The following is a 26362-nucleotide window of genomic DNA, read 5'->3' on the forward strand; positions in this document are numbered from 1 at the left end:
TTACTGTACATGCAAAAAAACCAAATACAACTCGATGTATTTCGAAAGAGAATGATTCGTGGCTTGTTACGCAAGTTTATGTTTCGTTCTGAATTACTCTTCGTGACAATTCTCCCTCTTTCATAATTAATGACTGCTTTACGCCTGACTTACGTCGATGCCTTTTTTTCATTTTTCAACCACGGAATTTTCCACTGCACACTCTGTCGTTCAGCTCTAATTCTCAAACCAAGTACGAAAGGATTCCTATAAAACGCAGCTCAGCTCAACTCAACTAATCGATCAATGCAGTGTTCGGCATTTGCAGCGTCTCAGGGATCTTAACAAGCCAAGTGAAAACTCCGAAGGTATGTTTAACTAAATAATTTAGTCATCACTTCTCCAGGAACTCACAAGAGCAATGTTTCACCATAAATCGTTTAGATTATTGTCAGTGTACATCGTTTAATGAAAATTCGATATCCTCAACTTATATATCTTTCTTGTCGGTATCGATTATTTAGAACTACCGACAAAGAGACCCGTAAAGATACGGGTTAGAATAGATCTTCAGCAACCCATACCTGCCATAAAAGGCGACTATGCTTGTCGTAAGAGGCGACTAACGGGATCGGGTGGTCAGGCTCGCTGATTTGATTGATCATTTCATCGTATTCCAATTGCGTGGATCGATGCACACGATGTGAAACACTTGATTGTCTGGTCCAGACTCGATTATTTACAGACCGCCGTCATATAGCTGGAATATTGCTGAGTGCGGCGTTTAACAACAAACAAACCGACGAAAAATAAGGGAACTAATGATGTGAATGTAGCTATCGTTGAGGTGTACATTTACAACACCGTGGGGTTGCGTCTGAACGAAACATCTAATCACAATGAAATGTCACATCATGCATGAACAGCACGTGATGCATGTGCACATGTGTGTGCCAAAGTGTGTGCGCCAATAGGGGAACTCACAACCACACTTGAAAATACCTGAGAGACAGTTATCTCAGTGAACGATAAAATGGCGAATTGTAAGTATAATAGAGGTGGACATCAATATGGGCCAAGTACCACCAAATGGTAACCAAAAGACGTCAAAAGATGGTACTTGTTGTTACCCTGTCTCGCGCTCGGCATTAAGGGGCTAAAACAAGGAATGGTCGGCTCGGAGTCAGTATACTGTGCCTGAGTTGGGTATTCATGTTAAACTGCGGCATGGTATCTCAGTGGGCTAGCAATATTAAATGGCATCGGTCCGGACTAGTACACACGCACACGCACACACACACACACACACACACACACACACACACACACACGTGCATGTTGCTTCCTATCTTTGTTCTATTTGTTGGTATTATTGCAAGGAAGATGACAATGCCAGGCCACATCGTTCCAGGTCGTCACCGAGTATCTCCGATGAGAAGATATACGGACATCAGATTGGCCCGCTAAGTCCCCATGCCGCAAATAGAGCATCTGTGTGGTGTTCTCGGCCGTTTAGCTTTGAGTAGCTATTCAGACGGAATGTCGGGGAACACAAAGGACAGCCATACTCAAGTTAATCAACAGTATGCTATCAACTTGCACGTGTCGTACATGTATCGACCCACATGGAGGACACACGACACATTGATCTACACGCCCGACATAAATTTCCCAGAAATTGATCGTCATTACACCTTTAAAATCACTTCATCAGTTCCCTTATTTTGGTTGGTAGTATATCCTAGGGTCTTTTTACACCAAGAAACATACTCTTTGTATTTCACTCTATCATTTAGTTCCGGTCCATAGCTCTAGCCAGATATAGCCTTAACCGCTAACCTATTTGATAATATCCAGCATGAAGATACCAACATGTTGACCATGTCATTGTCCGTGGCTTGTCTAAACCTGAATTCCTGGGGTGATGTACAAAGACACTTGTATGACGCAGTTGTACGTTAACTTGTGGCCACAATAGCCGTAGGGATTCAGTGTTTGGGCAGGTTCTCAGCAACATTTGCTGGTTTCACCGTGAGTTTATGCGCAGTGTGTTGAGAACGTCAGCAACCCTGCAGAGTTGGATGAAGTTGGCTGGCCTGAAAAGTGAAACAGAAGACCTTCTGTTTGCTTCTCAGGACAAGTCACTTCCCAATCGAAACCGTGAATGTGTGGTTTTGCATCAAAACATATTACATATTACATGATTGTCTAACATATTATCTTAAGGACTTGGCTTGATCCTGTTTTACCGTTTCGCCGTGCTTGTGGTTACGACACAGATGTGCATCAACGGTACGACCACGAATATGTAGAGGGCGTCATGGAAAATGATAAATACATAACTCTTTGGAAGGGGCCCTATACAGCCTCAGACATATCCAAACCAACAAACCTGATCCTGTCCTTTTTGATATAACCAATAATCATCATTGAAGTTGCTGTCCCTTTTGACACGAATGTGATTGAAAAGATTCAGGGAAAACATGGCAAATATGCGGACCCCGCTTTCGAAATGTCGGAGTTTAACAAACATGTTATTTTGACATGGTGAACTTTCCTCTGAAACATTGCCGCATAATGTTGAACCACTTTCCTCGGAAACATTGTCGCATAATGTTTAACAATGAAGGAAGATGACCTTGTTTCAATTTATCGAGGCAGATGGCCGTTCTATTCATTTCACATACGTGTATCTGCACGTGAACCTCTATATTATCTGCGCCGCGTTTATCTTAATACAGACAACTCGACACTTGCTCAACAAAGGTAATTCTTACTTGATATGTTCTTCTTTTGTTTCATTTTTCAGTTTATACATACTTTGTTAACAAAATTTAGGGTAGAGAACATTTTATTCAAGGAGATGTGAGATCCTTGTGGTTAAAGCGTTCGCTCGTCACGCCAGTGTGTGAAACGGATTTCAGGTGTTATTTCCGGAATGTTACTAAAGGCTCACCCAATCACTCACTCTCATACAGCATGTATACCAATTTAAGAATTTGCTCATGTTTTTATATTTTCAAAATATGCATGGCCATAAAACGTTGACCCAATTACGAAGTTGATATGTAACATACAAAGGCACACAAATGAACGTATTTCTATAAAAGCTTCAGGTATATGGAGGATCTGACATCGTTTTCTAATGTTCATATATCCAATTCCCTTCCACTGATTTACCCACCAGAACTCGAAATAAAAGAGATAACCGAAAGCACCCATCTGTTCTGGAGAGATATACATAACTCTAGTGATATAAGTAAAAGTAGTTATATTTAATTTACCAAGTTGACATCGCCAAAGGTTTGTCGCATTGATAAAAATGTCCACCAACATTCATCTTCCCGAGGCAACAGAGCTAACTGACTTTAAAAGTTCAGTTTCCACCCTTGCCGAACTAGGCTGGAATTCCTGGGCTCGATCGTAGCGCCACCAGTGGTTATTATGAGTTATGTCCGTTCTGAGCCTCTCCTGTGGACCAATCCGATTCCATCACTTGCATTTGTTTCAAACAAAATGGCGGCGCCTAGTCAAGACGATCTGATCGATAATCAAGATCTATATTGTGATAAAACGGGTCTTACATCGCGAAGAACATCAAATCACGCGAGTGAGTGAGTGAGTGAGTGAGTGAGTGAGAGAGTGAGTGAGTTTGGTTTAAAGCCGCTTTTAACAGTATTCCAGTTATATCACAGCGTGTCAGCTTAATGTGGGAGGAAATCCCAAAGTGATGCAGGTCTCAGACGTTAACCACTTCGGTGAAACACAGAGCACAGGTATGGCGCTGACAAACCGACAAACATAATCGGGGATTCGAACCCTCAGTCATAGGTTTCTGGTGTGCTCAAGAGCCGCAACTGCACAGCGAATCTCGGCGCCTTAGACGACTGGGCCACCCGTGCCCCCTGTTAATCCAGAAATAAGTAAGTAGTAAAAGAACTTAGTGTAAAACCAACAAAGAACCAACAAGTGGTATACAATCAACAATTGTATTACAACATTAACTAGGTTTACAAATCAATACACATTACTGCACAACAAATACAATGGCAGTACACAAAAGAGCGACAGCGCAATATCCAATGGTAATATAGAATTTGATGGCAGTGGTCAGTATCAAATAAACAAATACAGTGGTGATAGCAAAAGTCAGTGATAATAATATATATTCACCCATTGGCTACAGTGGTTAAGCTTCCGAGATGCGCTGGGCAGGGAATCAAGGATGATGACTGATCCTCACATGAAAGATGCTCTTGTCGTGATGAAACCTCTTGAGAGTCAAAACGTGTGTGTGATGTAAGTAACCACGCTATTGTCCCCGTATATACATCCTAACAATTGTTTCGAAAATATACTATCACCGTCCGCGGGAGACCCGGACTGAAAGGTGACACGCCACATATACATCTAAATATAGTACCTTCCTGAAGACTGATCACTGCCCGAACACAATGCAATAAGCGTCTACTGAATCCCAACAGAAACAATGTAACACAGTTTATTGTTCAACAACAGAATACACTCAGTCTGCCATATAACAACCTCCTGTAGCTGATGTGCGGACCAGAGGTGAGGTGAGGGGAAATGCAAGATTATGGCACTTATATAGCGACGTGTGTGTGTGTGTGTGTGTGTGTGTGTGTGTGTGTGTGTGTGTGTGTATGTGGCTGCTTGTACTAGTCCGGACTGATGCCGATTTATACTGCTTGCACACTGAGATACCATGCCGCAGTTTAACATGAATACCCCACTCAGACAGTATACTGACTTCGAGCCGACCAGTCCTTGTTTTAGTCCACTAATGCCAAGCGCCAGACAGGGTAACAACAAGTACCATCTTTTAACATATTCTCGCCTTCGAACCCCGGACCTTCCGCTCTCCGGGCGGACGCTTAACCACAAGACCACGAAGGCGGTATGTGCGGACCAGAACGGTTGTAAGGTATTGATGCAAGTTCATGTGGCCCATGTGTTTACAGCCAGAGATTGTTGTGGGAGTAAACCAGTTTTCTGCATAGTGTTAGCAGTGGCAAAAAGATACATTCCCTGAAACAGAATATTACGCCGGAGGCACTGTAGGATTAGGTGGCGGAGTAGACTCATCACTCAACGGCTTGGTCGTCGCAAAAGAAGAGGACTTTTATGTTTGCCCCAAAGTTGGATGGCCAGTGTGATTTGGAACAGCTCCACTTGAGTCAAGTCGCGTGCAGTTCCATCAGTAACCAACTAGTTTGGTCATCTGCTACTGAACCATTTGCCCTGCAGGTAGCCCCCACCGGCTGCGTCTTTAAACAGCTGAAGAATATCGCTACCTACCCACAGTTGACCCTGAAACACTGAAATGCCATTACAACTGGTGAGGAATGTGAACCACATGTGTAAATCTTCCTTGACCCAGTTGGTAATCCTAATATAATGTGATGTTAAGGTTGCTTACCTTTACTAAGCACGTCTATTAGCCTACGGCTGAATGCCCTTGCCATTGGTATAGCCCTGCACGTAAAGTTAAGCTTCCCTATGAGAGACTGAAGTGCCCTTTACGTGACATTTACGTTACCTGTCGACAGTGGCTGAATTGTTGAATCATATCTGGCACACGCCACGGAGGAGGCCTCTGCGTCTATAAAGTCATTAATAGATTTACCCTTGGGATAAGATAATTGGTGAATTAGACGGAAATAATCGGCATGCTTACCTGGATGTTGAACATGGCATGGCTACTTGTATGGCACCAGGCCTATTGGAAATTCTTGGAGGTTGTCTTGTGGTATGTCCTTGAATGGGCCCGACATCCTGCCCAGGTCGACTTCCTTTTGTAGCTTTTGTTTCAAGTAGCCCGCCATGCCTCGGTGCGTGGCTAATCGCAAGTTTCTTTCAAGGCGGCTTGGAATAGCTTGTAATAGTTCTCGCGCTTGGAGGGGGGCGGGGGCAGAAGCGTCATCCCTCCTGAAATAGATCAAATACAAAGAGTGATTTATATGTAGCATAAATCCATTTAATATTTAGTACTAAATGCAATTACTCTGTTGCCAGTGAGGAGTAGTCCGTCTATGTTCACGTCAACCGCCTGCCTCGTCAAAACGTTCTCGCCATCAGCTCTTACCTCCATGTTAGATTATAAACAAGTAGAATGTTGATCCGTCATTAAGACTAAAGTCAAAGCTTGAAGCTGCCGCCATGTAAGTAGTTGACAGTGTAGACATCTTTGTGTGGTAGACGACAGATATCGGTGGGTAGTAGACAATGGTGGATGGTATCGATGGTAACTAGTCGTCAGTGCGTGGTCGACATCAATGTGTAGTGGACACATTCTGCGGCAGACTTCAGTTGTTGGTAGACGTTTAAAGAGGATATTTTAACAGAAAACCCACTCTAAACCTATTGGGAACGACAGTCAATTTAATTCATTGAGAAAGCAGACACTGAATCAATGTATGCCGATTAAAAGCAGGTCATGTGTGGTGACTACTTTTGAATATACATGTATCTGTGTATCGGATTGGTGCATTCAGTGCACGACAACAGCCTGCCTGGTCATATAGTTCTCGCCTTCAGCCCATACCTGACAGTCAGAATATGACCTTGTAGTATGATGACCTGGCTGGATTCAAAGCACGAAACAGTCGTCACGTTCATGTGTTCTGGAAAATGGTACACTGTTAACTATTGTTGTTGGTAAAGATTAAGACATAAGCAAGTTGTGAAAAAGAGAGAGGCAGATCACATGTTGAACATTGTCGAATCAGTGTATGCCGATTAAAAGCAGGTCATGTGTGGTGACTCCTTTTGAATATACATGTATCTGTGTATCGGATTGGTGAATTCAGTGCACGACAACAGCCTGCCTGGTCATATAGTTCTCGCATTCAGCCCATACCTGACAGTCAGAATATGACCTTGTAGTATGATGACCTGGCTGGATTCAAAGCACATAAGCGAGTTGTGAAATGAGAGAGGCAGATCACATGTTGAACATTGCCGTGTCTTCTTTCTGTTAAGCAGAAACAGTATATAACAATGTCTGAACCCCGAGGGAACTGGTCCAACTGGCTGGAGTTCCTGTTCTCTGTGATCGGATGTATGGTTGGCCTGGGAAATATATGGAGGTTCCCCTACATCTGCTTTCACAGTGGAGGTGGTAAGTGTCTGTGGTATTGAACCAACGCTGTTGCATTTGCATTTGCATTAGCATTTGAACGATTGTTATAAATGTCATGTATGGTTCCATATTGTTCACATGTGTTCTAAATCTGGAACTTAGGACTTGGTCCCGGAATATGCTGTTGAGAATGAAATTAGGGTGCACAAAATTATATAAGGTGTACAGAAGTGTTTACTGTAGAGCATACGCCACGTAGATGCCGGGTCAGACTACGTCTCCAGCTACAGTGGAGGTGGTGAGTGTGTTTGTTTGTGGTACTGAATCAACATTGTCAAAGCTAGTGTTATGCATTAGACCTGTTGTTAAAAAGATCATATTAGGTACCAAATATGTTTCCGTTTTTTGTACACCGGGTGCTTACAGTGTCCTATATCCCGGAAATAAGGCGACTATAGGACTATGATGCCTTTGTGGACATTGTGGCCTTGTACGTCAAAGGTTTATAAAATATACTGTTCAGAATCTGGTAAGGGAACATTATGTCCAGTGTACTGAATTGTTCACTGTAGTTCATAGGTCACGGAGAAATCGGGACAGACTAGATCTCCAGCAACCTGTCGTGACCAGCTGGTCTTGAGAGGCGACGTGATGGATAGGTTGGTCAGAATCTGTGACTTGGTGGATTGCGTGTGGTCGTACCCCGACAACGTGTGGCTCTGCTCATAATATCAATCCCTAGTCTGTCTGGTCAAGTTTATATTAAAGGCCGCCGCTTATAGCTGGAATATTGCTGAGTCGGTCCGAAACGACAAAGAAAAGACTACCACTGATTTTATGTGATCAAAAGACAATCCTGAATCGAATGTATATGGTGCGTCTCTAGTATAATGACTATCCATTTTCTTGATCTGCGGGATACATTCTAAAACAATGTGTTATTACAGATCTATCCCCATCCCATGTTTGCAATAATAACACAGTGAGCATAAGTTTAGAATACACTAGAAGCTGCTGTTATGACAAGAACTATAATGTAGTGTTTTGTTTAATTTATTTACCCCCTCCCCCTATACACACGCACACCCTCACCCACACCCACACCACACCCACACCACACCCACACCCACACCCACAAGACACCCACAAGACACCCACACCACAACCACACCCACACCCACACCACACCCTCACCCACACCTACACCCTCACCCACACCACACCCACACCACACCACACCACACCCTCACCCACACCCACTTCCACACCCACAACACACCACACCCACACCCACACCACACCCACAACACACGCACACCACACCCTCACCCACACCCACACCCACACCACACCCACAACACACGCACACCCACACCCACACCCACACCCACACCCACACCACACCCACACCCACACCCACACCCACACCCACACCCACAACACACCCACAACACACCCACACCCACACTCACTTCCACATTCCACACCTGCACACATACATGCCAATAGTGGCGTAAAAGTCATTCACACACACGAAACGTTAATTGTTGCCTCCATACGACAGGTAAAGCTGATGTGTTATGTGAAACTGAAGCGGTTAATGAGAAAGCTTACCATCGTCTGTTTTAAAGTCTGTCTATGATGTTTTACATGCAATCAAATCTGAATGCCCTTTTTAAAGATGTATGTTTACGAATTCGAGCGGCACAAGAATTATTATTGACATAGTGAATGAGTGAGTTGGGTTTAAAGCCGCTTTTAACAGTATTCCAGTTATATACCGGCGTGTCAGCTCAATGTGAGTGGAAAGCTCAAAGTGATGCAGGTCTCAGACGTTTACCACTTCGGTCAAACCCCAGAGCACGGATATGGTGCTGACAAACCTAGAAACATAATCGGAGCGAACCTGGTTTCGAACCCACAATCATAGGTTTCTGGCGTGCACAAGGGACGCAACTCTGCACAGCGAATCGCGGCTGCCTATTGCCATAGTGACAGATATGCACTTATATATTATGCAAATAACAGAACTTTCATATAATGCCAGAAACAGAAACAGTATCAAGAATAGTATTATTTGTTTCATGTATCCTCGCAGCTGCCTTCCTGATCCCTTACTTCCTGTCCATGTTTGTGTGCGGGATGCCCGCCATCTTGTTGGAGCTGATGTACTCTCAGTACTCCAACCTCGGACCCGGAAGAGTGTGGATTATCTGCCCTTTGTTTCAAGGTCAGTGTTCGTGTTTCCATGTTGTTCCTGTAATAAAACCCGGATCCTGCAAGGTCAAACAACACACCATGGTTTGCAATTGACCACTTGAGGGACGCATCACTGTACAGGGATATTGCTTATGAGTGAGTGAATAGAAGGTGTGAATGTAACGCCATAGCCACAATAATGGGAACTTTGAATGAAAGGACGAGCAACACTCCCCTCGATTTCTTTTTCAGTCCGTCTTTGTTACAAGCAATGCACCAGTATTCCTCCGATATGGGGGAAACAAGTGATACTTAGACACGCCGAAGGCCCGGGTTCGATTCTCCACATGGGAACAATATGGGAAGATCATTCCCGATGGCCGCCGTCGTGGCAATGCTTGAAGATTGTTAAGAGCGGCGTAAAGCCTACTCACTCACTTCTACACGAATGCAGCGTCATGTTCTGTGGTTTGTGTGTGTATCTAGTTAACGCAATATATTACCGCTATGACACCGCATCTGGGAAATATAGTAGTTAGCGATCAAGAGCAAGTACCTGCTCCATCGATGTACAATGTAGGGTGACGCGCAATGAATGAGAGCCTCACCACCCACCCCCTATACTGACTCCGAATCCGAAATGTGCTATAATATCACAATGGTTATGACACATTTATGTCAACACTGCATCTATGTTTCGGGGACAGGTTATGTCCCAATGTTGTCACCTGTAAACATACTTTATTCGTGTTCCTGCATCGATTATGGCCTATTGTCCTCATCTGTGTACATATTTTATCCGTGTTCCAGACATCGCTTATGGCCAATTGTCCTCATCTGTAAACATATTTTATCCGTGTTACTGCATCGATTATGGCCAATCGTCCTCATCTGTGTACATACTTTATCCGTGTTCCAGACATCGATTATGGCCAATTGTCCTCATCTGTAAACATACTTTATCCGTGTTCCAGACATCGATTATGGCCAATTATCCTCATATGTGTACATATATTATCCGTGTTACTGCATCGATTATGGCCAATTGTCCTCATCTCTTAATATACTATATCCGTGTTCCAGACATCGATTATGGCCTATTGTCCTCATCTGTGTTCATATGTTATCCGTGTTCCAGACATCGATTATGGCCAATTGTCCTCATCTGTGTTCATATGTTGTCCGTGTTCCAGACATCGATTATGGCCAATCGTCCTCATCTGTAAACATACTTTATCCGTGTTACTGCATCGATTATGGCCAATTGTCCTCATCTGTAAACATACTTTATCCGTGTTCAAGACATCGATTATGGCCAATTGTCCTCATCTGTAAACATACTTTATCCATGTTCCAGACATCGGCTATGTCCCAATGTCTTCACCTGTGTACATACTTTATCCGTGTTTCAGGCGTCGGTTATAACCCGTTGTCCCCACCAATGTACACACTTTATCTGTGTTCCAGGCATAGGTTACGGCATGGTTGTCCTCACTGCCATCATCAGCATCTATTACAACGTCATCCTCGCCTGGACCCTCTACTACCTCGTGGACTCATTCAGTACAGTCCTTCCTTGGAGCACGTGCGACAACGAGTGGAACACTGACCTTTGCCGTATCAGGACTGACAAGTCGAATTCATCATACTTGCCTCTACTTGGAAATGAAACTCTTGTAAATACTACATTATCAGAGCTTGGAACACCCAACATCCAAAATCCAATGTTGGTAAACATGACCAACCAGACAGTGACACCTTCTGAAGAGTACTGGAGGTGTGTGCCTTTTTGTAGTATGGGGCCGACCATACTGAAGATGTTTTAATGTAAATTGTCGGTTCCTTGATCATTTCTCACCTCAGTGTAATATTCAGGGCTGTGTAGATTTGTCTAAACCAGTAAAATAAGATAACAACATGTTTCTGAATGAGTTGGAGAATACGATTTGTCCTAAGTGCTGCCTTAAACATATTCTGTCTGAAACAAAATACCAGAAAAGTTGTGTGCACTTCTCCCTTACCCTGCATGTTTCTCTTCATGTGCAATCTCTTGCTATGTATCCTCCAATGTACCCCAATACCTGACGTAACGTTCACAACAAGATCAGGACACAAGAGAATGATGATCTAATTGTCTCCGCATTCAAAGTTGAAGGTGTTTTTAGAGAGGCACGAACATTACGTATTTGTTCAGATACATATCAGAAGGATTAAACATTTTATTGTTGTAGCCTAAAGAATTAGTACAGTTGTGATTTCAAAATGGCAAAATGTTTGATGTGTGTATTTCAGGCACCACGTGCTTCAGATGTCTTCGGGAATCGGAGAAATGGGAAGTATCCGGTGGCAGCTGCTCCTGTGTTTACTGGGAGCCTGGCTGGCGGTGTTCCTCAGTCTTATAAAGGGCATCAAGTCCTCGGGCAAGGTATTGTCATTTCAATAAGTGTATACTGTGTCTGATGCGGAACAGTCACGCCACGTCATCGAATTCTAGTGAATCCGAAAGTGTCCCGAGACAAATTCTCATTCCAGAAAAGGGCATCAGATCTTCTTGAAAGGAGGAGAAGATGATACCGATTCTTCAGGGTTGATTTACTCATGTTTTATACGCTATTGCAGGACACGGGATGGGTTGTTGACACCATGTTATCTGTGATAATTTGTGAAAAGGCCTTTTGTTTGCACTAGCATTAACACTGGTAAGTAGCTTACGTCTTTCCAGCAACTCTAACACGTTGTGCGACCCCCATCAGAAGTTATCTCAACACCGCGAAGAACATCTTAAACTAAAAACTTCTTCTTGATACCAGAATGATATTCTTGAGAGTGGTTTAACAGCCTTATTCGGTATTCCCTTTCTACCAACAATTCTTCCTATACCAGATCTAGGGTGTCTCTATGTACATACAACGGCAGGTTTACAGGGCTCAGTATATAGCGCCAATTTAGTTCCGGTGGTGGAGCATCGGGTCTCTCCCCAGGGTCAGATCACTGTAGAGTGTTCTCATTCTAGGATTAACTTACTCCCTTAGGATCTTAGCACTCACCGTTTGCAGGATGAAACCTCTCCCCAGGATGAAAACACTCCATTTATACTTTCTGGTCACTGTGTTGGGGATAAGCTGCGCCCTACCAAAATTAATTACTTATCCAAACCATTAAATTGTTGATACAGACAGTTTAAACACTTCATGATATAACACCAAAAATGATCCTAACTTGAAAGCTTTATTAAATATTTATTTCCGACTCATCCATTGTTTCTAATGTTTGATATATACAAAACATTTTACTGATATAACCGTACAATTCCAGCTACGCACTACTGCTCTTGTATTAAACAATTGGGAGAGAAGCAGAAAAAAACCCCAAAGTGAGAATGTAATGCTGGGATAAATGAAAGTTAATAGAAATTGTATCTGATATATATGCAAGTGATATTTATATATATTACTTAATATATATACTGAACCAAATTAAAAACTTCACAATCCTAAAATTTTAACATATATATATATATATATATATATATATATATATATATATATATATATATATATTCAATTGGACAAAGAAAATCCAATTTGTTATAATGCTTTTTATACAACTAATATTTCTAACTAATGTATCCTTTGCTTTATATCCCTGTGCTGGAAGTATATCAACCCATGTATATCCCTGTAAGAATACTTTGGTAGACGTTTCATTTCTGAATCAGTATATCGATGTAACAATATAAAAAAACACAACATTATTGAAACCGTGTTCAACAAAATCAAAATGTTTTAGCACAAATATATATTTTCAGCTCAGAACAATTTGTCTGTGGGTATCTCTACGAGATGTAACGTATCCTGCAGTTGAATGGTATGATTTGTGAGAGGTGTACTGTACATCTAAAATTTGGTGAAGACATCTCGCATCAAAACAAAATATAAGAAAGGGCTTGTGATGTTTGAAAAGGAAGTGTGTTGTTTTGGTATACGAAGTCACTTTACACCAATATCTCCTACGTAGTTGAGATCATTAGATGGTAACTCTATTTCTCGAACAATAATATATACAGGTATAATTGGGCATTGATTGTCCATGTTCGGAATCGTCTTGTGAGACTCAAAGGTATTTATAGTGGGAGTCTACTTGTCATAACAGTTAACAGATGTGTGCAGTGATGCATAAATTGCATTGCACTAATCGAAAGTAATCATTTGTTATGGTCGGTATTTCATCGTAGAAACTGTTTAAATCAGAAAATGATGGCAGTTAATGTTAATATATATTCATACAAATATAATATATGTAACTAAACCGCCATTGCAAAAAAATGAAATATATTGTATGAAACGAATAATAATAATATTGATTAGGAAAATATAAATATTGCATTTACTGTAAACGATATGATTCCGAAGCGTGAACAGCTGAAGGAACAAGATTAAAAAAAAGTGAGGTTAATGAATTTATTTTTTATATCTTTTTAATTATTACATTTCTCATTATATTTACATTTCAATGTAAAATACATAGAGTGTGCATGAATTAATTGTTTCATTTAGCATAACTATCACAGCGAGATATAGTTTATTCTATATAGGCCAAGGGTCAAATTAAAAAATAGATACAAAAATACATTATGTTTGTAGCATGGACAGATCATATATCATAGTTTACACTGGGTTTCTAAATAATACATGTAAAGAAGACCAGAAGGCATGGAAACTTGCATTATTACAATTTGAATATTTTGTATTTTCATAACAGCTAAGTATTTCTGTTTGAATTTGCAAAAGATTTGTCTTACTTTTTTCTATTAAATGTGTAAAGCATAGATTTTATTGCCATAATTACTGCATTGACTGAATTGTATTTCTTCTCTTTAAATCCAAACAGTAGGTGTTCATTACTAAAATTAGCTGTGCCTTCTGTATAGTTTCCAATCAATCTCATTAAAATCAGATCTCTGTTTTCGCTGCCGCTAAACAAAGATCTGAGGACATCCTATTACGGGTCACGTCAGACCGACCTTTCGCGAACTCTGACCGACCAAGTGCAAGTACGGAGCAAGTGTCCTGCGGCTGTTGAAAATACAAAGGGTGATTTTGTTCGTAGTGTAAGCTTTGTGAAACAACTTTCAAAGTAACGTTTATCGAGATAGCTTTCATGAAACCAGTTGCTATGGAACGTCTTTGAATGCGTAATACATCTCCATCTGATAATATAAGGTTAGGTTTTTCTCCCACATCATGCTGCCATTGCGTGATGTAACTGAAAGAGTGTTCAACACGTATCACATGAACACACTCAGTGTATTTAACGTTATTTCTTACTATTGTTATATTTTTTTCAGGTTGTGTACGTAGCAGCCACCGTTCCGTATCTGATTCTGATAGCTCTGCTTGTGCGTGGATTGTTACTTCCGGGAGCAGTAGAAGGAATAAAATTTTATGCTATACCACAGTGGACTAAACTACTGGATGCGAAGGTCTTGTTTTATAGCAAATTAATTTCATTTCATCTACTCAATGTTTTATATGTGAATCAGTATAGATTTATATTCTATCAGTCTAGCTCTAACTGTAACCGACACCATAAACAACACCTTCTCCAATTCTCACAGCGATTCGCATCCTCAGTTCGATATAAAAGATATTAACTATTGATGACTATTCCCCAGGTATGGCGTAATGCTGCTTCCCAGGTATTTTTTTCTGCGGGTATTGGCTGGGGAGGAATAGCGACCCTGGCTAGCTACAACAAGTTTCACAATAATTGTTACAGGTACGAATTATGTATTGTTATATTGATTATTGCCTATTGATATCACTGACGTAGCTTGTTATTGGGGATCTTTTTGCCTTGTGTGGGCGTGGTCCCGTTTGCGACGTCACAATGACCAAGATAGTGGGGGAATTAGGTTGGTAGAGCTGATTACTCGGCTATCACCTTAAAACAGAGAGAGGTGAGGTGAGGTGAAATGGGGTTGAACGTCGCGTCCAAGACTATTGCACTTACATAGCGATGCGCTTGTACGTGTGTTTGTGTGGCTGCTTGTACTAGTCCGGACTGATGCCGATTTATAGTGCTAGCTCACTGAGATACCATGCCGCAGTTTAACATGAATACCCCACTCAGATACAGTTTACTGACTCCGAGCCGACCAGTCCTTGTTTTAGTCCCTTAGTGCCGAGCGCCAGACAGGGTAACAACAAGTACCATCTTTTAACGTCTTTTGGTGAGACACGATCGGGGATCGAACCCCGGACCTTCCGCTCTCCGGGCGGACGCTCTACCACTAGACCACGGAGGCGATCTAAAACAGAGAGAAGGCTGCTGAGTCCCTTTACGTCTTTATTCGTGGCAGAGTGAAATTTCATATATAGAGAGAGATATTTAAACAATATTACATTACAAGTCAATGCAGTCGTTGACTTGTTACATTAAATATATAACTGACAACCATACATGAATTGATAGCGACTGGTTTGAACTTTCTTAACAAGATTGTTCTAATAAATAAGGTACAAAAAACGAATTGTGAATAACAATGAACTGGGAAGTATTTTATGCTAAGACATTTCATACAGGAACTGTTAACATTTACATTTACGGCATTCTAGCGTTACTGTTGTATTTTACATACAAATGTATTTAACATACTGTATAATTTCAATGCCGTAAGGAAACACTAAATCTCTGTCTCAAAGAGTATCGACCGCCTCCGTGGTCTTGTGGTAGAGCGTCCGCCCGGAGAGCGGAAGGTCCAGGGTTCGATCCCGGGCCGCGTCATACAAAAAGACGTTAAAAGATTGTACTTGTTGTTACCCTGTCTGGCGCTGGGCATTAAGGGGCTAAAACAAGGACTGGTCGGCTCGGAGTCAGTATACTGTGTCTGAGTGGGGTATTCATGTTAAACTGCGGCATGGTATCTCAGTGAGCTAGCACTATAAATCGGCATCAGTCCGGACTAGTACAAGCAGCCACACACACACATACACGTGCATGCACGTCGCTATATAAGTGCGATAATCTTGGACGCGACGTTAAACACAATTTCACCTCACCCCCACCTCAAAGAGTATCCATAATCCTTAATAAATAAAAGAAGTACATTTTTTATATACACAGAAAGTATTCGAGACCAGTGGAATTAATGCCATGTGCATTCTCAAACACTGAAAGGATTTGCTCGATTTTTTGCAAAGCAGACACAATTTTTGCAATCACGGAAAAGTAGGAAGTTCATTTATGTCAAAACAAAACTCTGCCACACGACAAACTTAAGGAAATATTTAATTTCTAGATTTTGTCGGAAACTCGAGACTGGTTATTCTCTCGCTTTGACATTTCATATTTCCGTAACATGGTGACCCTACATTGTAGCTATAGTAACACCTCGATCTTCAGAGTTTCAGGATATTTTGTAAAAAATAGAACTTTGATCAGAAAAAATATTTTTTTACGTGAAATGCCGGACTTCCTCATTGTTAACATCTATATGAAATATGGAGAAAAAAATGGGCAAGAAGTAGGGATCCCCGTGGGCACCAACTATAGTCCCCATCTTGCTGATTTGTTTCTTTATGAATATGAATCTGATTTTGTTCTCGGATTGGCAATAGCAAACGAAGGGAATTTAGCCAAAAAGTTAAGCTTCAGGTATAGCCATGATATGATATCATTTAATAAGGATCTAATTCCCTTCCACTGCTTTACTCACCTGAACTAGCAATAAAAGGGATTGGTGGAACCGACTTAATTATAGATACTGAACAACGAAAGTTCCTGTGTCATTGAATAAGATTTAATGCAAAATTATGTTTTTTACCAAATCTGAAACAATTTCGGTTTGCAACAGATAAAAGATAAGTGTTCAAATGATTTAATTTGCCATACTGACTTCGGAAAATGCGTGATTTCATGAGAAACATGAACATACCATAATGTCAATTTACAAATCAATAGCGTGTGTGTACACCTCTGGTTGCGATGCAAGCAATACACCTTCGACTCATGGAATGGACCAGGCGTCGCGCAAAGTCCTGTGGGATATCTGTCCATATCCGCTGGAGAATGTTTCGAAGTTCCTGGAGTGTCTGTGGAACACGAGGTTGACGTCGAAGGCGCCGATCTATCTCATCCCACATGTGCTCGATTGGTGAGAGATCAGGGGAGCGAGCCGGCCAGGGGATGACATTCACGTTGTTGTGTTGAAGAGAATCCTGAACAAGTCGAGCGTTGTCATGTTGAAAGGTAATGCCTGGGCCATGACGGAGCAAAAACGGTAGAACAAATGGGCCGATGATCTCGTCGCTATTTCCCTCTACCACTATCAAACTGGTCCTCTGTCTTGCTGTAATCCCAGCCCATACCATGACGCTGCCGCCCCCGAACCGATCCTCTTTCCTGACACAATGATTGACGTAATGTTCACCTTGACGTCGGTACACTCGAATCCGTCCGTCGCTGTGGCTGAGGTGAAACGAGACTCGCCAGTGAATAGAACTTGTCCCCACTGCATGGCCGTCCAGCGTAGACGCTGTCTGCGCCACTGTAGACGTGCTTGACGGTGGTTTCCTGTCCAAATGGGACGTCTGGCGGGTCTTCTGGCGACAATCCCTTCACATCTGAGGCGACGTCGTACGGTTTGTGAAGATATTCGTCGAAGGCCAGTGATGCTTCTTGTAGTCACTGTTACTGGCTTGAATCGATTTCGTAGGTATGTTGTTCGAATTCAATTGTCTTGTCGATTATTGGTTTCGCGTGGCCTGCCACTCCGAGGATGGATGCATTCGTCTGTTGCCAACGTTTCCATATACACCAAATGGTGTTTCTGTGGACGTTAAATTGCTTGCAACATCACGTTGACTCGATCCTGCTTCACGCATACCAATGGCTCGCAGAGGCTCATTTTCGGAAAGGCGTGGCATTTCGTAATAATAATTGTGTAATTGTGTTGTTTTACTGAGTGGTTGTTGTCAGCACGATGCTAAACAATGCATATGGAATCCCGTTAACGCACATGTTTTTATACCCATTCTTGGGTAGTGAAATGCATGGGGCTTGCATAAAAGTCTGTAGCAGTTGCGTTGTTGTGACTTGATTCCATACATGTACTACAATATTGAAAACCAAACTTTACTTGTTTGAAAAATACATTAAAATATTGGTGTCACAGGAACTGTTGTGGTTGAGTATATCTAACTATGTCATGAAGAAAATACGAATTACACAACTCACTAGCCTTGCATTCTATGGTGAATAGGGAAGGGGAGAGTGCAAGTTACAGAAAAACGAAAATTTTTAAACGATTGTACTTTGTAGATTCACATTATTGAGATGCCAATTTAATTGAACAATTTGCTTCTGTCCCAGAGATGCTCTGGTGCTCCCTGTGTTGGACTGTCTCACCAGCTGGTTTGCAGGCTTCATCATCTTTGTGTTTCTGGGCTTCATGGCCAACCAATCCAACCTGCCCATCTCGGAGGTCGTCAAAGAAGGTGGGTGGGATATTTCTAATGCTGAAGTTATCATGACGAGGGCAATGTTCTCAACGACATACATTCCCAGCGGAGAAACTAATTGTACTTAGAGATTAGACAAATGTTTAAATATTAGCTCCACCAGAATGTTCTTGTTGACCATTGCAGAGTGCGTTCCATGTCCTTCTATATGTAGAGAACAGCTGAAGGCTATGATCTACTTATTATTCCGTTGACACGAACTGTTCACTATATACTAGTAGATGAGCATGCTATTCGTGAAGCTCGTGAGTGAGTGAGTTGGGTTTTACGCCGCTTTTAACAGTATTCCAGTTATATCACGGCGTGTCACCCTAATGTGGGAGGAAAGCCCGAAGTGATGCAGGTCTCTGACGTTTACCACTTCGGTGAAACCCAAGAGCACGGGTATGGTGCTGACAAACCTAGAAACATAATCGGGGCGAACCGGGATTCGAACCCACAATCATAGGTTTCTGGCGTGCCCAAGGGACGCAACTCTGCACCGCGAATCGCGGCGCCTTAGACGACTGGGCTACCCGTGCCCCCCTGAAACTCGTGTATTTGGCTGGATGTGTTTTCTAAAACAGATCAAAGCCGTTTGACAGTACAGTAATGTGGAACAGTTGCGAGAGTAGGGCCTGGTTTCATGTCGCTGTTTGTTCTTGCCTTGTCCTGATATAGTCCTCCTCTTTTTGGTTCTCATGCATTTCGTATTTTCCAGGACCTGGTCTTGCGTTCATGGCGTATCCCGATGCTGTAACGACAATGCCGTTGCCCCAGTTGTGGGCCTGTCTCTTCTTCCTGATGCTGTTTACAGTAGGACTTGACAGCCAGGTATACATTGTATGACTTGTATGTCTTTTGCGACGTCGGACATTCTTACAGTGATTAAGTTATGGCCCATCTAGTTTTAGCTCTCCTGCCAAGTGAGCTTATTTCTAGACTTGTTTGTCTGTCGTCCGTCACTCGTTGTCAGTCATAAACATTTTCTCTTCAGAAACCACGTGACCAAAGCTCAACCTGTCGGTGGTCATATTAAAACCCCTATTTATGGCCATAACTCAGTCATTTTGTTTCAAAATGGAATGAAATTTGGTACATGTGTAGTTTTGAACCAAACTGAAAGCTGAAACTTTTAATGGCCGTTTATGTTCAAAATGTAAATAATTCTGGTATGTGTGTAGTAAATAGTGAAACTCTACATGTATAACTCAATTTCCTCGATATCTTAATTTTGACCTAGGTTTGACCAAGCATATCGACCAAAAGTGTATAAGCTCTTTCAACTTCCTCGTTTCTATAATGGCAGACCGAGAAACTCAAATTATGATGAAAACATATTTTGGTTGAAATTATTTAAGTATCAGTTTTTAGTCCTCATCAGTAATTATGCAGAAAATGAATGTTTGAATATCAATGCTGACACCAATTTATTACAAGTATGTGTCTACCTGACATTTTAAATTGTTGTCTACATATGCAGGTGACCTTCAGTGCCCATGACATTACTATTCATTTTTATAGAACTATTTATTTTTATAGATTTGTTAAACAGAAGTAGAGGATTTTTCCACATAAAATTACTTAAATAGATTGTTTTACCATGTAAATCATATCTTGAAATTATCGTTTATGAACAATAACGTGTGATTAATATATCAATGTTACATAAATCAATTACTCAATATAATACTTGTAAACAAACAATATATCCTAAAAGTTGGACATGTGTAAATCATAAATCACTTTATTATTAAGTGAATAAACTGTTATAAATAACCAGCAAACAAATATGTGATCTTAAGATATTTGGAGCGCATTAAAGTCTACACTTCGTCATACTATTATATTCGAGCCGTATTGTATTGGTGTTTTACAGTAGTTAAAAAACATATAAATGGTAATTTATGATTCATGATGATGCATCCGTGTGTGAAAACAATCCAGTGAGCATATCTTTGTAAAATAACTCGGTGAATAAATCCATATAAAATTACCCTGTCCTTTAGACTTCTGTGAAAAAGATTTTAAAACTCATACACGTCACTATCCATTGCATACATTGGGCAAGCTGTATTGCCCATTTGGGCAAACGGCCCGTCAAATGCACGCAATGGGCAATTGCACATGTGGGTGTAACATATATATTTTTCGTGTAAGTCAACTTCAAAGTAGCACCAAGGGATTTAAACCCCATCTACTCGCTCACTATCAACACACTTTGCCGAGCAGCACGAATAAACAGAGTATCTTTAAACACAATGCGTCAATACATATACATACATTCCCTGTCAGTTCGTCCACGTCCAGACGATCGTCAGCGCCATCACAGATGCCTTCCCAAGATCCCTCGGGCGCCGGAAGCTCCTGGTCACAGCTGGCGTGTGTTTGACTGGGTTTATTCTAGGGCTGTCGTGCGTTACTCAAGTAAGTACAGAGATATACTTCTATATTTGTCAGACAATCGCATCGTGTGTTCCCATGTACATGTGCTTCCTCACCATGAGGGGGCACGGATGGCCCAGTCGTCTAAGGCTTCGCGATTCGCGGTGCAGAGTTGCGTCCCTTGGGCACGCCAGAAACCTATATGATTGTGGGTTCGAATCCCGGTTCGCCCCAAATATGTTTCTAGGTTTGTCAGCACCATACCCGTGCTCGTGGGTTTCACCGAAGTGGTAAACGTCTGAGACCTGCATCACTTCGGGCTTTCCTTCCACATTAAGCTGACACGCCGCGATATAACTGGAATACTGTTAAAAGCGGCGTAAAACCCAACTCACTCACTCACTCCTCACCATGAAGAGTTGCCTCACTTAATCGGGCACATTCATCCTTGACATAATACTGTTCAATACGGGTTAAACACGGCACACTCACTCCATCATAAATTATATCTTTGTGGTTCTATATTACTCCAGTGGTTTCAAGGGAATAACGAGATTGTTCTGTCGAACTAAAGACGTCAATTCTTTTGCGTTATGTCATGTATACCAATCTAAGACCTTCACTCCTTAAGGACCCGTGAAGATTCCGGGGTAGAATAGGTCCCCAGCAACCCATACTTGCCGTCAAAGGCGACTATGCTTGTCGTAAAAGGCGACTAACGGGATCGGGTGGTCAGGCTCGCTGACTTGGTTGATGCATGTCATCGTATCCCAATTGCGTGGATTGAGGCTCATGATAATAATCACTGGATTGTCTGGTCCAGACTCGATTATTTAGCAGACCGCCGTCATATAGCTGGAATATTGCTGAGTGCGGCGTTAAACGACAAACCAACAAACCAACCAACCAATACTCCTTAAGAGCATATGCATGTTTTTCATGGTTCAGACTATTGAGAAAGATGGGTAGGCCAATAGTCTTTGGTTGCTTCCCTTATGTATGCCAGAACAATAAGTGGTTCGAATCCTATTATTATGGCACATTTGTCAGCACCATTTCCGTGCTGGTAAACGGTAAAGTGAGTGAGTGAGTGAGTTGGGTTTAACGCCGCTTTTAACAGTATTCCAGTTATATCGCGGCGTGTCGGCTTAATGTGGGGAGAAAGCCCGAAGTGATGCAGGTCTCAGACGTTTACTACTTCGGTGAAACCCACGAGCACGGGCATGGTGCTGATAAACCTAGAAACATAATCGGGGCGAACAGGGATTTGATTCAATAATCATAGGTTTCTGGCGTGCCTAAGGGACGCAACTCTGCACAGCTTATCGCGGCGACTAAGACGGCTGGGCCACCCAGCATAGTCCCTCATTACTTGAGTCAAATACAAATTACATTCACATGAGGTCTCTTACCTCGCTTGCTATGTTATCCTTACAGGGAGGTATCTACGTGCTGACGCTACTGGACTGGTACATCGGGAGCATATCAGTGATGGTGTTGGCGATGTCGGAAATGTTGGTTCTAGCGTGGATATATGGTACGTCAGTCTGCCAGGGCTAAATTAGTCATCACTATTCTCGTGGGTTTCATCAAAGTGGTAAACGTCTCGGACCTGCGTTACTTCGGGTTTTCCTCCCACTGAAATACAATTCAAAGCGGCGTCAAACCAATGTAATTTACTCATTCTACCATTACAAACTACACATATATAGAGAATACTACACTCATTCTCGTTAGATACCATTTTTACGAAACGAGTGGACTTTCTATGGTATCTGACCGAGCGAAAGCGAGGTCAGATACCATAGAAAGTTCACGAGTTTCGTAAAAATGGTATCTAACGAGAATGAGTGTGGTATTTTATTTATTACCCACGTTAAATATATAATTAAGTGTAAATACATAACAACTTTCGTTCGTTGACAGACCAAACTGAAACCGGTTGCAAAATCTGGTTGCGCATGAATATTGATATATGACCAAATATGGGCATTGTTGACATGTTTATGCATACGCATTAACAACATGCGCCTGCTGTTCTGTTTGCAAACAAACCAGCACCGACGCTCAAGATCCTTTTGGAAGAAAGTCTTCAACTTATGGTAATTCAAGCGTCATGATGTTAGTACGCAGGACACCGATAAGAAAATTTGAAATGTCACATTAGCGCCGCGCTTTGAATATCGGACCAACAGTCACACGCATCGCACTGCCGGGGTCCCGTCTGTGCAATCAAAATGGTTCGGTTTCCTTGATCTATCAGCTGAATTTATATCATGTCCGTACCATTTTGGAAGAGGGAAATCAGACTGTTCGCCAAAGACATTTATGTTAACTGTACCACCCTATATACTGAAGACGTGAAAATCAACAAACTCAAATCTGCTTGCATGTCAGTGACAGCTTCGAACGATCGAAGGGCAAGGTCGCCACCAGAATAAGAAAAGACAACCGCGATCCACTCACAGCGTTTTACGCTAGAGATTGGGAATGTTACTGTTCACATTTGGGATGTTTGGGGCCACAAAATCAGAAGTCAAGCACACTTCCACGGAGTTTTCGAATGATTTGTATCGGAACTGTGAACTTTAAGTGATCTGGTCGTGCTGTCGTGTTCGTTCATTCATGAACAACACCTCCCGAAACAGCGCCACAAAATACGCTTCAAGGGGGACACCGATGGCACAACCGGATCATCCCAAGTAAGTCTAGATATCTGTCCAGATAGTTTAAACAGACTTCATTTCACCACGCCTATCCTTTTACGTTAAATCAAATAGAAAGTTGCGAAAATGGTCGGTTGCGTCACGCTCAAGGGACGCGCTCGATCGGCAGTCGTACATTGTAAAATGATTTATAGATCTAGGTCGATTATATGTCTGTAGAACCTCTATGCATAACTTATATAGAATGCAAACCGAATTTGATGCGTGTGACTATCTTGTTTGGTTTAATAAAGTGTTTGTAAATATCTCTTGTTCTCATGAATTTCTTCAGTTCTGCCTTGTAATCGCAAAATGAATGACGTCTCGCGATTTTTTATGAATGAAAAAAGTAGTCCCGGTGTGACAGAGGTCACGGTTATCCAATCAAAACGAATAAAACAAGGTCAACCTTGTACGACACACGTGTGACGTACGGATTTAGTATCTTACCACCTGTATCTTCACCACGTGGGTAATAAACAACTATATGACCTGTGGTTATACCATGTATTCATGTGAAATAAGAAGTATCAATCAGTCGAGTGACAATGTAATGTTCTAATACACTAATACACAACCTTTCAGTAAGAGCTCAGATCACTTTAAATATAGTACACAACGTGTGATATATGAATATGATGATTGCTGCCCTTGTATCTCAAAAGACAGACAACGATGTTTACTCTACTGAAATACTTTGTCTTAAGTCCCTTTACGTATTCAAGCGCAGACATGCCCCATGTCTATGATACTATTAACCTGAATGTTTCCTTTCCTTGTATACACGTCACGTTTACCGTTTGATTCATGATTTACGCCTCACGCGGCAAAATTCGAGTTATATGACGGTGGTCTGGGAATAATCGGGTCATGCCAAACAAACCAGTGAAGGGCAGGGTAGGATGATGTGCCATCAACTGTGTCACCATGACCCAAACCGTCTTCTTCTATGCAGGTGTAAATCGCCTGTATGATGATCTGACGATGATGATTGGCTTCCGAGTGTCTCCTGTATGGAAGCCGATGTGGCTCGTCGTCACTCCTCTGTTCGTCTTCGTGAGTACTCTTGACGGCTGACCACCTATGGGGCTGCTTAATGTGTTTGCCCAAATTTGAACTCTGGTCTGCTATTGGTTGCTTCAACCACGCGTTTAATGACAGATGTTATAGACTTCAGATACTGTAATTATCCCTATGGAATATGAAAGACAGGATCCCAATTGCATCTCTGTTACTGCATAGCTTCTGTATAAGGCTCAGATCAGTGGAGGTCATATTTAGAAAGAATGTTCAAATTTCGGATTATGCCATGAAAAATCTGATTCATTTCCAATCACTTATGTCAGACTCTTAATAACCAACTCAATACTTGTATCTGGCATGTGTCATGATTGTGTCAAATGTCAAAGTCAGTTTCGAGGTTATTCACTCATGAAATGATTTGTAGATACTTGCATTCAGAAAGTACTGCTGTTCCTCTATTAAACATCTTGAACACCATTGGTTGACCCCACCATGTGTCTATTCAATGCAGACAATGGAAAACCCATTCATTAGGGTTTTGTCAAATTACATGACAGTGATCTGGCGCCACCATTTTTGAGCAAACGCAAGTGATACGAGAGGTGGAATCTGATTGGTCCATAGGAGAGGCTTATACGGGACATAATTGGTAATAGCCACTGGTGGCGCAACGATCGAGCCCAGTAATTCCAGCCTCGTTCGGCAAGGGTAGAAACTGGACTTTTAAAGTCAGTTAACTCCCTTGCCTCGGGAAGATGGCTGGAAAACAACATGGAGTCACCAAGTGGAAATCCCCTGTTGCCTATCATTCTGAAGACAAATTGTTATACAGGAGCAAACTTCTCTTGGCGGGGTCGTTATGCCAAAAGAGGGTCCCGTCTTGGTTTTCACATAATTATCTTGCCAAGTGAATCATTTGTATACTGTCAGCATGGTATGATGAGTTCATATTTGTAACAAGGTTGCAACAAGTAAGGTTATCGCATGTGACTGAATGACGTTAAAGGTCAAGGTCAACGTGTGAAGTAGACGTCCCATAAAGCGAATATATACACCTTAAACTTGATAAAACGTCATGGTATTGACTGTCAAGGTAATTAAACCGGTAGTGTGTCTGTTATTAATTTAGCTACGGGCCTGGGAAATTATGTTTCCAAGTTGTACTGCTTTGGGCATTTGTGTTACCAAACCGGAAGTGATGGTTAACAATCCGGAGTGCTTCCAACTTTGATTAATAAGGTAGACAGAGGCATGGAACTTCTGTTTCCAAGTCGGGCATGTGTTTCGCTGAACAAGAAGGGATGCCATTAAAACGGAAGTACTTCTAACGTTGTTTGTAAGATATCTGGAAATGATTTTCTGTTTCGAAGTCGTAGTGTCCAGGGCATGTTTTCCCAAACCGGAAGTAGTGTTATTAAACTTGAATTTTGTAATCTGTGTAATCCAGATCTTATTGAAGATAAATATTA

The 26362-nt window shown here is 41.7% G+C and overlaps 1 protein-coding gene across 1 annotated transcript in view; it reads left to right on the forward strand.

Moving 5' to 3' along the window:
• Positions 1–242: 242 nt before the first annotated feature.
• LOC124118019 (sodium- and chloride-dependent glycine transporter 2-like) overlaps positions 243–26362 on the forward strand; it is a 31372-nt gene continuing 5252 nt past the window's right edge. The window contains exons 1-12 of the mRNA XM_048402820.1: positions 243–347; positions 6985–7120; positions 9180–9311; positions 10748–11057; positions 11573–11705; positions 14628–14762; positions 14955–15058; positions 18653–18777; positions 19502–19614; positions 21076–21207; positions 22603–22702; positions 24826–24926. Of these exons, the coding sequence (XP_048258777.1) occupies positions 7000–7120; positions 9180–9311; positions 10748–11057; positions 11573–11705; positions 14628–14762; positions 14955–15058; positions 18653–18777; positions 19502–19614; positions 21076–21207; positions 22603–22702; positions 24826–24926 (1506 nt within the window). The 5' untranslated portion in view covers positions 243–347; positions 6985–6999. The remainder of the gene's footprint in view (positions 348–6984; positions 7121–9179; positions 9312–10747; positions 11058–11572; positions 11706–14627; positions 14763–14954; positions 15059–18652; positions 18778–19501; positions 19615–21075; positions 21208–22602; positions 22703–24825; positions 24927–26362) is intronic.

Source organism: Haliotis rufescens, unplaced genomic scaffold (assembly GCF_023055435.1).
Source record: "Haliotis rufescens isolate VD_foot unplaced genomic scaffold, xgHalRufe1.0.p SCAF_29, whole genome shotgun sequence".
Classification (NCBI taxonomy): Eukaryota; Metazoa; Mollusca; class Gastropoda; order Lepetellida; family Haliotidae; genus Haliotis; species Haliotis rufescens.